This window comes from Stegastes partitus, unplaced genomic scaffold (genome assembly GCF_000690725.1).
Source record: "Stegastes partitus isolate 25-593 unplaced genomic scaffold, Stegastes_partitus-1.0.2 Scaffold1215, whole genome shotgun sequence".
NCBI classification, from domain to species: domain Eukaryota; kingdom Metazoa; phylum Chordata; class Actinopteri; family Pomacentridae; genus Stegastes; species Stegastes partitus.
In genome coordinates this window covers 200793-216662 of record NW_007578946.1, presented here as the reverse complement: position 1 = coordinate 216662, position 15870 = coordinate 200793, and the positions used below count along the sequence as shown (strand labels likewise).

The following is a 15870-nucleotide window of genomic DNA, read 5'->3' as shown; positions in this document are numbered from 1 at the left end:
AACCAGCCGCACCGTCACCACTTCAATTAGGCAGCTGGTCGTATTGAGAAACAGTCACTTAAGAGTCCCTGGAGGATCCGTCACGGTCGGCTGAGCGGAGCATCTTACCAGCTCATGAGGGCAGAGTGTGGAGGTCAGAGCCACACATGATGCAAAGAGACACTAATGCAGTGGTGCATTACAAATGAAAAGTTGAATTATTGATGCCAACATCTGAGGTCTACAGCTCTGTGAGTCGGAGCGTTTAGCTGTGATTGGCGGCCGCAGTGATAAATGACAGACGCCCAGAGATATGCATTCACTTCTTTTATTCATAAGATGGGATTATTATTTTGTTTGTTTTTTTTTTTTTTTTTACATCTTATGCACAGCAGATACAAAGACAAACATGTTTCTAAACCACAAACTAAATTCCTCCATCAGTCTAATCCTGCTTCCCATTTCAAAATGGCCCCCCAAAAAAGCAACCCTTTACGTTTGTAGTCCAGTTTCACATTCTGAAAGATCGTTTTACAGCAATCTCATTTTAGCAGAATGGCACAAGCCACCTTCAGAATACTTCCATTTATTTTTTTATTTTTTTTGACAGATACCCACTTCCCCTTTAAACAAATTGCACTTTTTCTTCTTTAAAACTACTTCAACAGGATTATAGGATCAAAAATTAACACCAAAAAACACAAGAGACGACTAAACATCCAACTTATACAGGTTCATTATTTAGTTGCACAAAAATGCATAAATATACATTACGCAAAAAAAAAGTACAAAAATATTTGTACTTTCCTTTTTTGCTCAAATAATGACAGACATTGATATGATCATAAGGACTGGGATTGTCAGAACGTAGGGATGCATTCACAAGGTCCATGCGAGATAAGCCATTTACACAACAGCCTAGCTTTCACAGAGGTAAGACCAAGGTTCTACAGGAAAACAAAACATTTTGCTGTCTAGGCCAAGGTAAAGAGGCAACACAAACACTAAGAAAATTAGGATACACAGAACTCTGCGTTCTAAATTCATGCCAAAAAGACTTTAACATGCAATGACTCTTAACGCTTCTAAACCTCCCAGGAGCAGCGGTGAGCTGTGGAAGGACTAGCTTAACAACGGTAACTTCAAATGCGTCAATTTTCCCTCAGCAATCGTGATCCATGGAGTTTGAACGGGATTTGCATGAGGCTTTTATTTTGAAGTGCTAAGATGGTACCGCAATAGTTGCCAAGGATGAGCTTAGATTGTCGACAGCAAGATGGTTTCAACTCAGACTCCCCCCAGAGACAATCGGGAGGAGATATAAATACTGTTTGTTTATAATAATGCACATTTGTCCATTAAATAAACCTGATTAAATTAATGAAGAGCTTGGCAAACCTCACTTCAGCTGGACAAAGGTGTGGTTTCCAGAGGCCTGAAGGAAAAAACAGGAGAAGGAAAACACAAGTTAGTCCAAACACGCTGGTTAATCTTTGTTTAAAACAAAACAAACTGAATTTAAAAAAGGATGAAGCTGGTGTTATTCTGTTCTTGTCAACATACGCTGTGATAATGCGTTCACGGTTTGTGACTTCCTGATTGTGGCGCTCAGCCCCAAATCGACTCTTAACAGGGCTCACAATATAATACGTTTTTCGTATACGGAAATTCTGCATAGAGTGAGGACTATTTTCAGCTGCAGATCAATACACATTTGATGCATCATAGCAGTAAAGACTGAACGCAAGGTTGACTTCGAGCAATGAGCTGTATCATCAGTTTAAAAACGGGGAAATCTGGTGATATTCTGATTTTTTCTTTGGTGAATTCCCATTAAATTGCCAAAAACACACCACTGAACTGGTTGTACTGTGCATCTGACAGCTCTTCTGTTGTCCAAAATCTATCAAAAACACGATTCCTGCTTCTTCTCTCAGCGACATGCTGCCGTAAATACTCACTCGTGCACCAAAAGTGTATTAATCTGCAACTGAAAAAGAGCCCAACAAAGTAAATAGGTGCTTGAGTAAAGAGGTGAGGCAGCTTTATTTATGTAGGACACTTCAAAACACAGAAGTTGTGCAAAGAGTTAATCCAAATGAAAAAGTGAGAAACCAGAAGAAAATGAGTGAAGTTAGCTAAAAAAAAATTACAGTGTACAGATGTTTTAGGAAACCGTTAAGAAACGTTAAAGCTTGCAGCCCTTTTAAAAGACGAGTTTGAGGCCGAGTCAGACAGTTTGGAGAAGTCCTGATTAATTTGTTGACAGAAATCATTTCCAGCCTTGTTCTTTAAAACCAAAATCAGTTTTTCAAGCATTTTTACTTCCGCAGTCTTTAGTTAATCATTGTGTTGGTGTCATTATGCGGGTTTGACATCAGGTTAGCAGTCAGAGGATTGTGGGTGGAGGTTGGCAAATCTAAAAAAAACAAAACACACTGTTTGACCAAAGGTTACTCACTAAATATCTAACAAAACTGCCGGGACTTCCATCCAGGCTGGGAAGTCTCAGAGGGAGTAGGGTACCAGCGCATCTAAAGAAACACAAACATAGTCATGTACACCAGACCAAAACCAAAAAGGCTTCAGTGCTGCAGATTTCATCGATTAAAACGCTTTGAGGTTTACTCCGACAGGCCGGTTTAGGCGGACTGTCCCTTTAAGCCCCGGTCACTGAAGCCATGGGAATGTGGGTCACGTAGCTGCTCATTGAGGACAATAGTCGTGGAGTAATTAAGAGGCATGGAAATGTGGAGAGTCGAACCTCTCCATGTGTTAAACATTTCCACAGAGCTGGTCTGCCTGCACCTTTCCACACCTGTGACTAAACACCAGAACAAGGCCTCCGCTTTCTACTCGCTGCCCACAAACGCGCAGCTTAACACGCAGTCGTTTGGAGACTCTTACATTTGCTGTGTCACAGTCAAACTAACAGGGCCGGGAGTCGGCGCAAAGAGCATTTAGGGATCAGGGCATTTTACGGATCTTTCATCAAAATGCAATTAAAAGGCTTTTCCCCCCTTTGTGCGGCTACCCGGTCAGCTTATGTTCCAACAGGAACGTGGACAGTAAGTTGGCACCTCCAGAGAAGGCCATCAGAGTCTGACAATTTCTCCAAGCAAATACCTCGCATTCCTCAGTCTCTTGTGTCCCACGAAATGGCCAATGCAATAGCTGCCTACTTCGCCGTGCAGCACTCCCCTGCACTCTTACATTGCGGGAGGAAGTTGGCCGACAATGAACTTTAAATGACCCAACGAGAGAAATATTTTCCATTGCTATTGTTACCCAAAGCCCTGCCCACTCTCTTGTAGTTCGCTACAGCATTTAGACTGCTGCTCGCCTGCAATGTAAACACTCTGCACCCATTCCTGTACCAGCTTCTCCCACATCTTATTAACAGCCCCGTTTAGCAGATTGATGGAGCAAACCAGGTCCAAAAATGAAAGTGAAATTGATTTTAGACTCCACCGCTGGCAGGATGTAAACCCTCTGAACTCCTAGTAGATTCTGGATGCTTCTTGCTCTATTTTTACTCACTGTAGGCTTTTTTTTTTTTTTTCCCCAATATAAAGTCCTGCACCTCTATGGAAACAAAACAACCAGGACTACAGGTACAGAACCCAAAAATGTCTCCAGTCCAGAATCACACAGGTAGAATGTCACAAATCAGAAAAAATTAAATGAAAGTTAAGTTTCTTGAAGCAACATGTACATCGTGTACATGTGTTACCAATAGTGGGAAAATGGTGGCTTTACATAAAGATCTTTTACTGCTTTTATATTTGTTTCCATGTTTCCTATCCACTGCCTGCAGTTCAAGCCCAGTTCAGAGGAAAAGTCTCTGGATTTTTCTCATGTGCCTGTTGGTAACAGCTGAATCCTTAATGGCTTCACAGTTTTGCCAATGAGCACAGATTTCTTTATTTTTTATTCCAGAATCTACTCAGAGCAAATGGTTAAATTAATTTTTTTTCAGAATTAAGTGATTTTGATGAAAGATGGCAATTTGAAGCTCAGATTTGGTTCCATTTTTTTCTGATAGAACAGTAAGTCCCAGATCATTCATTAAAAGACTCATGGAAAGTCCAACTATTCTTTCTGTTTTTACAGTTTCTGGCTCTGATAAATGGTCAAAGTTTTTTAGTTTCAGTTTTTTAAACCTACAAGTGGGTTCTGGGGTTCAGAGGGTTACCGCTGCAGTCTTCTGTAAAAGCAAACTGTGCACAAATTCTTAGGATAGAACTTCATATAGAAAGCATTTTTTGATATGAGAACTTCTTAAGTCCAAGCTCTAGACCAAAACATGGGTATTTTCTAAATAAGCAAGCGTGCCTTGTATCTCCCAGCACACTGAGCAAACAGCGACGCACAGAGTTCCATTAAAGGAAAAAGTTACACCTCAGTATCTTACTCATCCACAAACCACGAGCCAAAAACAGCCTGGTAAACCCCACAGAGAGGAGTTTAAGATAAGTGCCTGATATTCTAAGGTTTCACTACATCACGAAACAGACAACATCTCCGCTGATGGCAGAGCAGGAGTCCAGACATTTTCCATTTGAAAGAGACAGACCTTTTATTACAGTATAACTCATGGCTTTAACTTCCACTCAGCTCCACGTTTCATAGTATTAAGACTGGGCGCAAGGAGCAGAGCCAATAATAACTCACAGACTTGATACCGGGCCGGCTTCAGCTACACACATCTGTGCTGTTGTTGTAATACCTCCGAGGACCACTGGGACTGTTTAGAGTCTCAACTCCTGCTTTTAATTCTCTCATTTGGTTTAAGGATTAAACCTCTGAAGAATGAACTTTTTGCAGCCGTCATGGACAAACTGAGTAAAAATTAAAACACCTGCACACTGCAACTTTGATAAAATTAAAGTCAACCATGCATGATAATCAGTGGCAGGTGCAGCCGGTAATTTTGTGTCTCTATAAAGGCTCCCTGTAACATCAGAGCTGATTGTACACTGCAGGACACTAGAATAAAAGAATAGAAGAGAAACACACACCGGTTGGTCCCTCACCTGGGCGTGGAGGGCTGCAGCAGCGGCAGCGGCCGCCGGGTAAGTGAAGGCAGCGTGAGGGAGGCCGGGGGTCAGCTCCGTGGTGTACAGAGGGTACGGAGTCCAGGCATCCGGTGATGCTGGGATCAGTGCTGCCCCTGTCAGATCATCTGAGGAAGTGCAGGTGGGAGGAAACAAAAAGCTGACTGACCTATCCACGCACCATGTAAGCATCAATATAGAGGCTTTCAAATATGGAAATGTGTAATAAAAACACACAAAAAAAAAAGAGTTTGTTGTGTCATTGTTTAAAATCTATCACTGGTCAGTAGTAAACTTTTTCTAGTAAACGCTTGTATTATAGCTAAAAGATTATAAATCAGACCTGCGTTATTCCATCTCAGATCATCAGGGGCCTTCTGCCCGACCACCTCTGATCTTCTGCATAAAACTTCTCTATCATGAACTATGGAAATGTAAAATAGTATCTGGGAAATTTTAGCTTGACATCTCAAGTTTGTTTGTGATTTTATTTTTTTAAATTGCCTGTCGACCCGATTTCAGCACATTATTTCACACATTGGACTTTGAGGCCATGTTTGGACGTCAATATCTCAGGAACTATTACAGTAAAAAGCCTGAAATTATTTTAATCATTTCTTATGTCATTGATTCAGAATCTGCAATATCAGAGTCTTCACCAAAACATTTTTTTTTCAAAATGCAGAAGTCAGCTGCATGTCAATAATACAAAACATAATCTAAAGAATATATTTTAATGCAAACTACGTGGTCACAAAAGTGAAAAACATTACTTTGGTTCAACTTGCATAACTGAGCAGGTGTGACAAGCTGTACCGGAAAAACAAAAATGCTAGAGAGTCTTATCCAAGTACAACAGATTCCTGGAGCTTTAAAATGGTTCTCAAAATATAAATAAACTGTTTGTTTCTCTTAATATTGGTGTATTTTTCATTTTTGGACCCCACTTTGTAAGCCTTATGTTGACTAGTCAATCTACTTGTCCAGTGTTGCAGATTCTGAATCAATGGCACATGAGAAATAACAGCGAACATTTCAGGCTTTTATGTTCAATCGTTCCTGAGATACTGATGTCTAAACAGCCTCATATCTCAATGTGCGAAAAAAATGTTCAAGGCTAAAGGTGGGTTGATGGGAAACTTCAGTATTTGATATATCATTCTAAAATTTCACAAATATCTGAATAACTGTAGTTTAAGGATTTGATGCGGAAACAAAAAAATCAGACAATTCAAAGATGGTTGAGCAGAACTTGTTCCAAAATGTAATGATTTCAGATGGAATGACCGATCTCTAAAAGAGCAGTCGGACCAGATTTTGCTTCTCATCTGTTTCTATGGAGAACAAACCGAGACGCATTCGCTTATGGCTGAATTCACTGCGTAAAGATCAACAGGCTACACAAAATGGCAAAATACTCTAAAATCCAGTCAGCTTGATGTGAACTAACCTACTTTTCTCTTAGAACTGCAAAGCTGCAAGCAGCAGGGAAGCAAAAGATGCTGTTTAGATGCAATAAGTTCAAGTAAAACGTTTCCTAAAGCCCTGCAGCCCTCTAGCTCCCTCTTCCTGCTCTTTGCCACAGCAGGCAAGTAAACCTCAACAGGCAAAATCTGGTCTGAGCGAACACCGCCGTCGTCATCATCATCATCAACCACCTGTCTGAAACCGAACGAACCAAGCAGGTGTTGAGGCAAAGAGAGCAGAGACGCGACTGCTGACTGAACCCTGTTAGTGGAATTTCCCAGCTGGACAGAAGCAAAGCGGCCGTCTTAAGAATCGAGATGACACATGCATGTGGAGGTGAGTTAGTCCTTCATTTGTTAGATATCGTTTTTATTAACCACCTGCTTGTCAAAGTACGACAATACGCTAGGATTCTCTTTAAAAAATAAAAAAATTAAAATGAGGGCATCTGAGCACTGGCATTGCCGAGGTGAGAGTGGATGAGAGCCTAGAAGTGGTGCAGCCGTACAACTTACATGGGTCCCGTGCAATGAAGTGTGCTCCTAGAGCGGGGTGGATATTTGTGGGGTTCGGTGTGGCCATCAGCTTACTCTTTGCCATCTTCGTGTTGGCTTTAGCAAACTCTAAGCGCAGGGTCTGGGGACTTTCGGGGTCAAAACGGATACCCTGGGGGGAGAGACGGAGGAGGGGAGGAAGGGGGGGACATAGTATAGTAAGGGAGGTGGGCTGAGTTTGAGGGGTTTGTAGCTCAGTAGTCTCACACGGCCTCCTTTCCTTAAAGCGGTGTTTCCATACTCAGGGTGCATCCTTCAAGCTTGGTAGGGTGTTAAAAAAACAAAAAAAAAACACACCGTTCTCCACCCGACTGCTTTTATCGAACCAAAACTGCTCATAAAAGGCTTCAAAAAAAGAATATAAAGGGGCAGACTGAAGGATGCACTTGAAATATTTCAACACGCTTACATCTCCTTTTTTTTTTTTTACCCTCCTCGTGACGAAATCAAGAGCACAGGCGACTGGAGGACGAGTTCAGCCACGAGGAGGAGGAGACGAGGAAAAAAGGGGGCCGATGGCGAGACTCTGAGTGTCATTTTCTCTCAGGTGGTTTTTGAACCCTGCTTTGTGTTCTTGTGCCCTAAGCGTTGTGCCCACATGCAGGTGAGTAGTATTTGGGTGTATGTGTGTGTTTGTGTGTGTGACTGCTGGTGTTGTCTAAGAGGTGATGCTCATAAGGAAGGCTAAGGCTATGAGAGAGAAGTGTTAGATTCTGCCAACGTGGGCTACTGGGTGACAAAATAAGAGGTTACACTACTGAAGATGTGTCCAAATAACACTACACATGTGGCTAGAGAACAAAGTATTACAGTAAAAGCAAGTGATATGCAAAATGAGGAAAGCTATACCAGACTAAGAAGGATGTGTATCAAGGTCAAAGTAAACTACCGTAAGGCTACGGGATTCTGGCCTCTTTCCAAAAATGGCCCTGCCATTGAATTGTAAAAGACAAAACGGGTTGGCTTTGAGAAGTTTTAATGGGAAAGAAGACGTTTTTTTCAAGTCCCAATCATTCTTTTCTTCAGGTTTAAACAAAAAAAAGGTTAGAACAAATCTAATAATTAAAGAGGTTAAGAAAAAAAAGAGAGGGGGAAATAATCAAACAGCAAAAGACTCAGTGAGAAGAGATGAATCAGAAAAAATAAAGGCAATGCTTACATTTAGTGCATTTTTTGCAGCTTCAGCTCCAGATCGACTGTCAAAGGTTACAAACCCGACAGGCTGCAAGACAAAAGGGAAGAAGACGCATTGTGACAACAAACGAAGCTCCGACTTAAACAGAAAATCCTGCGTTTTATATTTCAATTCAGCAAAGAAAGAGCAAAAAACTGGATCTTTTGTTTCTTCATCCAACTTTGAAGTTACAAAGAGATCCAAGACCAAGCCTGGAAATGTATAAATATAGCATTAAAAGCCCCCGATGGAAGGCATCTCACCTGTTTTGATGTTAACTTAATCAGTGACCCTTCATAACCCTGCGGGGAAGAAAGATAGCCAATTATCCACCCTGCAGTCACATGCAGGAAGTCAGGCATGAACGCCTCACTATATGAAGAGAAATCTGCTTGTGTGCACCTTCAGTTCAGACTTGGCAGGAGGCCATCGAAGCTCCGTCTGTCACACTGTTGGACTTACATTTGTTTTGGTAAAATGAGAAACATGCATGCTTCCGATTAACCATTTATCCTCAAAGCTAAAACATAAAATGAAGACTGTGTTTAGTCAAAAGGGGCATGTCATATAGTTTAAACGTAGATCACCTTCCAAATAAAGTCACTGGTTTAGGTTTAAAAGCAGCACACGGGTTGGTTAAAGAACGAGTGAGTTCCTGAGAAGCGAAGAGGAATTTTGCCTGACCGGACTATTGATAGATGAGATCTCTCCTGATCCTGATTTACAGCCGTGGAAAATTAAACAACTTTCACTGGTCGTGATAAATCCTTAGCAACAATCCAAACCAGATTTAGCTTCTAGTAATTTAGAGCAGAAAAACAAGAGGTAGAATACAGTTAATATTACAAGATTTCCTCTGAAGAACAAAAAGCTTTCATTTGGATCTGGTAGTAAAAAAAAAAAAAGAACTAAAAAAATCCAGTGAATCGGGTTAACCCTGTGTTTGCACTGTGCCTGTGTTTGCCTACTGCAGAAATAAAAGAGGCAAAACATAAACAGTGTTACAATGACTTGAAGCATTTCAGCGGTTTCACAATGTACAAATGTTAGGAGAGGAAATACAAATTTCCCTACACAGTGGGCGAGCTGGGTCACGGAGAGGATTGGTTGGCCAATCGCGAGAGCTACTCATTTACACATTCCTCAAGACCATCCATGTGCGAGGGATACCACTTCCAATTTGGTTAGTTAGGACACGGGTGGGAGGGGTGTTTATGGAACTGGAGTCCAGTCAAAAAACAAGAGCAATGGATGAACAATGATGTGGCCTCATTTCCATATATGCAAATATCTGGACTTCCATTAACAGGGTGGATTGAACTGTTCACAAAAAATGAAAATAAAGCACAAAACCTTCTTCTGTGAGCATCAAATGCTAAAATATTACTGCATCATGAGAAGTGGCTTTAAAAGAATGACCTGCACACTACGCTAGTTTCAGCATCTTCATGTGCAGACAAATCCTTTTACAAAACACTTTTCATGGTTTATTTCCAGCACAGCGGATACGCTTCATTTCTAAAAAGCCCACTTCATTTAATACGCCTCAGTGGGCTTCACAATCACTAAAAACAAACACCGTCCTGTTTCTGTGGAAATACGTGATGTTGAAACTCACCTTAAAAGGTCTGAAGAGCAGGTAAAGTTCTCGTGGTTTGATATCGACTGGCAGGCCACTGACAAACAGTGTTCGTACCTGCAGAGAGAATTAGGTAGGTCGTTTTTAACAGAACATTCTGGGTTTTTTTTAAATTGGTGAAAGGTAAATAAATGCTCGTTGACAGTGTTAACACCTCTCACATACAGTATAAGAACACATTCAAGGCATCAAGTGCTGGAAAACAAGACGATAAATTAGCAGAAAACATTTTTATTGCTTATGGTTTAAAGATAAAAAAAAAAAAAAAAAGAGCACAATGTCAGAAAAAGAAGCCAAAAACTGAAAGAGAGCACAGTGTGACCTGAGCTGGACGTATGAATTGACCTTCAAGGATAATGAGGTAAACAAGTGAGATGGTTCCAAAATTCTTCATGACTAATCAAAGACCAGAGGCTCAAGTTAAAAAAACAGGAAAGGATGTTTTTAAATATATTTCTAGAGATTAGAAAGACCTTTAATTATCCAGTAATGTAAAAATAAAAGACAAGAAAACCTAAAAAGATGAATCTAATTTCTGTTGCGACCCCTCTGACTTATCAGGTGACCTGAGCTGGGTCCTGACCCTCAGGTTGGAAACTGTTGCTTAAAACCCCTGTTAAGGCCCAAATAGATGCCAATTTGATTGATTTCCCAGCAATTACATATAAAAAAAAAAATCCTCTGTGATTTAAAAACAAAAAAACCCATCACATTTGTGCCACGTTGCCGTTTCTGTAACATGTCGGTGAACAGAAGACGGTGTTTATCTTCAGTGGAACCCCCAGATCCCCTTCAAGGGCCCGATGGAGCCGCCTTCATCGAGGCCCGGTGCTGTGTATGTGGCCGGGGGGGAAATAAACAGTGCGGTGCGAGGCCCATTAGTTCCCAGCCGGTGGGGAGGCCCTCAGTACAATGGGGGCTGCCAGAGGAACAGCACTGGACAACAGCGCACAGCGTGACACCATTTCCTTCCTCTGACCCGTGGCCTCAACCCTGCCGGCCCTCCGGCATTTTTCAGGTGCCGCACAGCAGCAATGCAGCAAGGCAGCGTACGCAGCAACTGAAAGCTGCCCAGCTGGACGTAGTGGAGATGTTTTAATTTACCCTCAAGCTTCTCGTTGGCTGCGGCTGGACGAACCTGAAGCCGTGGTGAAGTCCGAGCCCTCTGATGAGCTTTAGTTTTAAAGGATCCACATGAATTACTGACACATTGAATTACCAGACAGACTTCAAGTGGGATTCCTTTTGCCTCGTTAATTTGTTTGCTCTTAATTACAAGAAGGGGGAAAAAAAGGAAATATAAAGCAAATTAGGCTGAGAAAAGTCACACGAGGCTTTGTGGTAAGACAATGGGAACAATGGAGGAGCAACAAAAGGCCCGGTGCTCCCCTCAGTGTCGCTCCATAAGGAGTCATTAAAGAGGAAATCCAGCCGGCCACACAGACAGAAGCATGGCAGCTGGATGAAGCTCATCCTCTAGGATATGAAAAATATAAACTAATACTATTTTGATTTGATTTTTTTTACATTTACACTGACAAATTGAAAATAAGGTTGCAATGAAGCAGGTGTGACATTTATTTTCAGCTTCACAAACCTGATGTGAGGCCACAGAGATGGAAAAACCTGCAGAGGTGGAGTGATGGATGATGTTTTATTGGCACCCGAATGCAAACCAAGCAGCCAATGTGGATGCTCAAGACTGTTAAATCAAATAGTAAAGTATTCTTTTAAATGACAAGCCCTGGAGGTTGAATTTTCCTACAATTCATAACATTTGCTTATTTTACTCAGCTTGTGTTTTTTGTTTAAAAAATTAATTTTACACCTTTGATGGTCACATAAAGCAGCAGTAGATTAAAATCAAAGAATCCTGCTTTTATATATGACAGGATAAGATCTAATGTTATCTTATAAAAAGGTACAAAAACTGAATCTTGAGTGAAATTTTTTAAAAAAACGACAAGATTTGCATTTTAATTGTTAGCAGCTAATAATGCGCAAATTGAAAAATGGCTACTTCTAAATAATAATAAAAAAAATCACTGAAAGTTTAGGAATACAAGAACACACGTTAAAACAACAATACAAATACAGTTTTGGAGTATTTCCCAAGCTTGTGCGTCTGTGTGACATGCTAAGTTTGTGAGACTCCACAGGAGGTGCACGTTTCCCCTTTAATTGCGCACTCATTGCTCCTTAAAAAAAAAAAAAAAACGTTTCAGGACGAGAGCGCACAAGTCACCGCACAAAACACAACTTTTCTAATTAACACAACTTAGAAAACAGTGAATGTGCGGCCAGAAACGCAGTTGTCAATGAACAGCAAAGAGAAAGCAGGAAGGAGAAGTCAAACTTTTGCGCTAAACTCACCTCCTCCTCGATGGAAACGTTGTTATTCGGCTCTGCGTCCGCTTTCAGGCTCATGTTGACGGTCGCTGCTGCTGCTGCTGCTGCTTCTGCTGCTGCACAAAGTATTAAGTTTTTCCTCGTCGAGTGATATTTCCCCCAAGTGCGTCTGAAGCTGCAGTGAAAGTCCTGGTGGCGTTTGAGCTTGAGGAGAGAAGATGTGCCGAGGTGAGGTCGTGCGTTGGACGAGGACGGCGGCGGCGGCGGCTGCGGAGAGGTATCCGAGGAGAGTTTGGCAGCAGGACTGCGAGAGAGAATCATTCATAAAAGGGAGGAAAAAGGGAAAGAAAAGGAAACACAAGACACACGCGCTAAAAAACTAAAGGTGAGAAGGTGGATTTTTGTGCTCCGTGTGTGAAGGGTGAGAAGATGGGGGGAAAGAAGTGCGCGTAAAAAACAGAAAAGCCTCTGCGCTCACATCAATGCCCTCAGCTGTGGGACTGTGCGGAGGAAGAACAAGTAAACTTTTTCCTCATTGGAGCGCGTCTCTCTCTCTCCTCCTGTCCGAGAGTGACCCCCTCCACCCCGGCTCCATCCTCCTCCTCCTCCTCCTCCTCCTGCTTTTCAATTAGGTCATCAATTATGTTGGAGTCTGCTGTGCGCCGTAATCAGGCTGCAGATCCGCCTCAGCTGCTGCGGGTAGAGCCGGCCCCTGCAGCCGCTACATCACCGTTTCTATGGGACCCGGACAGCCAATGAGTGACCGCTGAACCTCCAACTTTCGCCTCCACAATCACCAACTTCATATTCTGATTGTTGAGCTGGTTGTTTTATGAAAACTTCACGCGCCAGATGGTTGTTGTGCACCTTCACCTGCAGCTTCCATCAGCTCCAAAAAGATGGAAAATGATGCCAGTGAATGTTTCAGCAACAATTTTTACTATAATAATAGATTTTTGACTGTCTCTGTGATATTTTCCTGAATATTTATTAAATGCCTTTATGTATACAACCCATTTTTAGCCGTTTATTTATTTTAAAAATATTTTTATCTATAATTAAAATCTACAATTATAATTCTGACTCACTTTGTTTTTAATTTTATTCTCTTTATTGTTTAACTTCACAAAATTTCACATTAAATTATGATATTTTAACTGTCCTAGTTAATTTGCAGATGATGATTTTAGTAGAAGTGTTTCATATTTATATAGTAAAGTGAGTAAAATATCTTTACTGCAGTCATCTGCAATATCAAATTATTATGAGTAAATATATTAACAATAATTATCCAATATTGTAATGTATATACATAAATATAATAATAATAAAGTCAATTTCAGCTGCAAAGGAAGCAATGTTTGCTTTTATGCTTGTAATACTTCAGTGTTTTAGCAGAAAGGGTTGAATGCAAGAATTGTGTTATTAAATTTACTTAATAGATAGATAGATAGATAGATAGATAGATAGATAGAGAGATAGAGAGATAGATAGATAATTACCATAATAATACAGGCAAATTCTAAACAAAAAAACCCCACAAAACTAAACAAATGAGGCATAATATAACCAAAAACCAGACACAAAATGACAGAAAACAATAATCATCACAATAATAAACCTTTAAAAAAAAAAAAAAAGAAAACATGTACAAATTGTGCTGGTAGATGATCGGCTAAATATAGTTAAATCTATATATCTATACATAATTTGGATTAAGTCTGAATTATCACAGTATATTAGAGTAAAATAACATAATTAAATCGATGTTTTCCATTTTGCTGATAGGTTTTTATAGGAAGCCAACACACAAACCCCCAGAAATAAAGAACAATTTCTCATAAACTGCATCACAGAATGACAGGATGATGCTGCACTGTGTTCATCTGAAGCGACTTTGATTTGATGTGATTCCAGATATTTAATTAGGACAAAAGTGAAACAACAGGCTTTGTTTGATAAGAAATAAAGGTGATTGTTGCGACGACAGACACAAACCAATAATAATGATGATAATAGTAATAAAAGGCCCGTGTGTGTGTTAGTAATTATTGGGCTCCAGGTTGATGTAAGAGGGGCGTGGGCGGACAAACGGCCTGTGTTGTGTGTTGAGGCTCGGCCCTGGACGTGAGCCCAGCGTGCAGCGTGTTTCCTCACAACAAGCAGCTCTCAGAGGCCACACGGTTTCCTGACTTTGTGTAGCAACACAATCAGGCCTGCAGGGCGAAGGAGGGGCGGCCGAGTGGACGGACGTTTTCTCACTGTACTTCTTCAGTGATTTGATCTAAAAATAGTGGAGCTCTGCTGTGTTTTTCAGCGCGCTTCTGAACACTCTGAACCCAGGCGGTACGTATACAGTACGTACACGTCCGGACACAGGGAGGGAACCGGTCAGGCTGTTACGCAAACATGCACATATTAGGGCAAAGCTTCGGCGTCACGTGAGGCTTTGAACAATGTCAAATAATCTGTATTTATCTCACTGTAGCTGAAGATGTCAAAGCACTAATTACATGTATTAGAAGTAGTTAATTGATTCATTAATCAGGAAAAATGTATCTGAAGGTGTTAAATTGCAAAAATTCCTAAAATTGATCCCAGTTTCCTCTCAAATGTTCATATTTGTTGCTTTTCTTTGCTTTATTTGAGTGTAAACTGATTAAATATCTTTATGTTTGAGCAGCTGGTTGGATAAAATAAGGAAATATTACGATGCCATACAAATGTCCTGCTCATTAAACATAACTAGATGAAGATACAAGCAACAATAGTTAAATCTAAATAATAAGCATTAAAGCTGAATTGAGGTAAAATAACACAAACTGATGTTTTGCATTTTGCTGATAAACCTCCAACGTGCTCATATTTGCTGCTTTTCTTTGCTTTATGTGAGTGTAAATTGATTAAATATCTTTTGGTTTGGGCAGCTGATCTGATAAAATAAGGCATTTGAAGACATCCTGGAATTTGTGATGGGTATTTTTTCACAATTTTCTGACATTTTATGAGCTGATTAATAGAGGAAATATTCAGCATGAAATCCTGAATCTTGATTTTAAGATAAGATAAAAATTAATCAATCCCACAGTGGGGAAATTTGCATCGTTACAGCAGCAAAGGGGAAAATGCCAACATTTAAGGAATATCAGTACAGAAGTTAAAAAATAAACCACAATATACAGAAGTTGCAGTTCTAGAAAAAACAGCGTTGCACTCATCAGTGGCATTGTACAGATTCTGGAAGCAAAACTTTACCGATTTTTTAAAAAATATGTACACAATCTTAGATATATTTAAAATGTAAAAAGACCAGAATGAAGCAAGTTATCATGAGGTTTAAAGTTGTAAAAAAAGGGACACAACTGCATCTGATTTGTGTTTCAGCTGCAGAGTAATATAACCACTGTGCAAATCTTCTAATAATTTAGACAGAGTTGGATTAAAATCTCTTCTACAGGCTGAATAAAGGAGAAGTCGGTGATGCCGGTTTGTTTAAAGCACTGATATGTGGGTGGGTAAATGATGTTTTGTTTGTTTGGTTTCAGCATTTTTTTGTTTTAAATTCCAATGTTGTATGTATTTAATTCAAGTCTTTTTTTTGCAACAAGATGCTTTCAAACAATAAAGCTGAAAGTAAAGTACAGACGTGTG

The 15870-nt window shown here is 40.3% G+C and overlaps 1 protein-coding gene across 3 annotated transcripts; it reads right to left on the bottom strand.

The window, feature by feature from the left end:
* Positions 1-1169: 1169 nt before the first annotated feature.
* On the bottom strand, positions 1170-13244 carry LOC103368877 (RNA-binding protein with multiple splicing). 3 transcript variants are annotated; one of them, XM_008297403.1, is made up of 8 exons: positions 12244-13244; positions 9850-9927; positions 8495-8533; positions 8217-8279; positions 7019-7169; positions 5001-5164; positions 2441-2513; positions 1170-1414 (listed from the first exon to the last, which is right to left on the bottom strand). In XM_008297403.1, exons 1-7 carry the CDS (start codon positions 12538-12540, stop codon positions 2448-2450), a joined length of 858 nt encoding a protein of 285 aa, XP_008295625.1. In that variant the 5' UTR covers positions 12541-13244; the 3' UTR covers positions 1170-1414; positions 2441-2447. The 3 variants fall into 3 exon arrangements, with proteins under 3 accessions (XP_008295625.1, XP_008295626.1, XP_008295627.1); XM_008297404.1 differs by having other exon boundaries at positions 5016-5164; positions 12244-13243; XM_008297405.1 differs by lacking the exon at positions 2441-2513 and having other exon boundaries at positions 5016-5164.
* Between the last annotated feature and the right edge of the window lie 2626 nt (positions 13245-15870).

Bases quoted from the DNA above. Each gene is read 5' to 3' on its own strand.
- LOC103368877 (XM_008297403.1), bottom strand. From the start codon at position 12,540: ATGATTCTCTCTCGCAGTCCTGCTGCCAAACTCTCCTCGGATACCTCT. The intron at 8,534-9,849 runs GTGAGTTTCAAC...TCTTCCCCGCAG, and splicing joins TGCTCTTCAGACCTTTTAAG to GGTTATGAAGGGTCACTGAT. The intron at 2,514-5,000 runs GTGTGTGTTTCT...GTGTTTCTTTAG, and splicing joins CCCAGGTGAGGGACCAACCG to ATGCGCTGGTACCCTACTCC.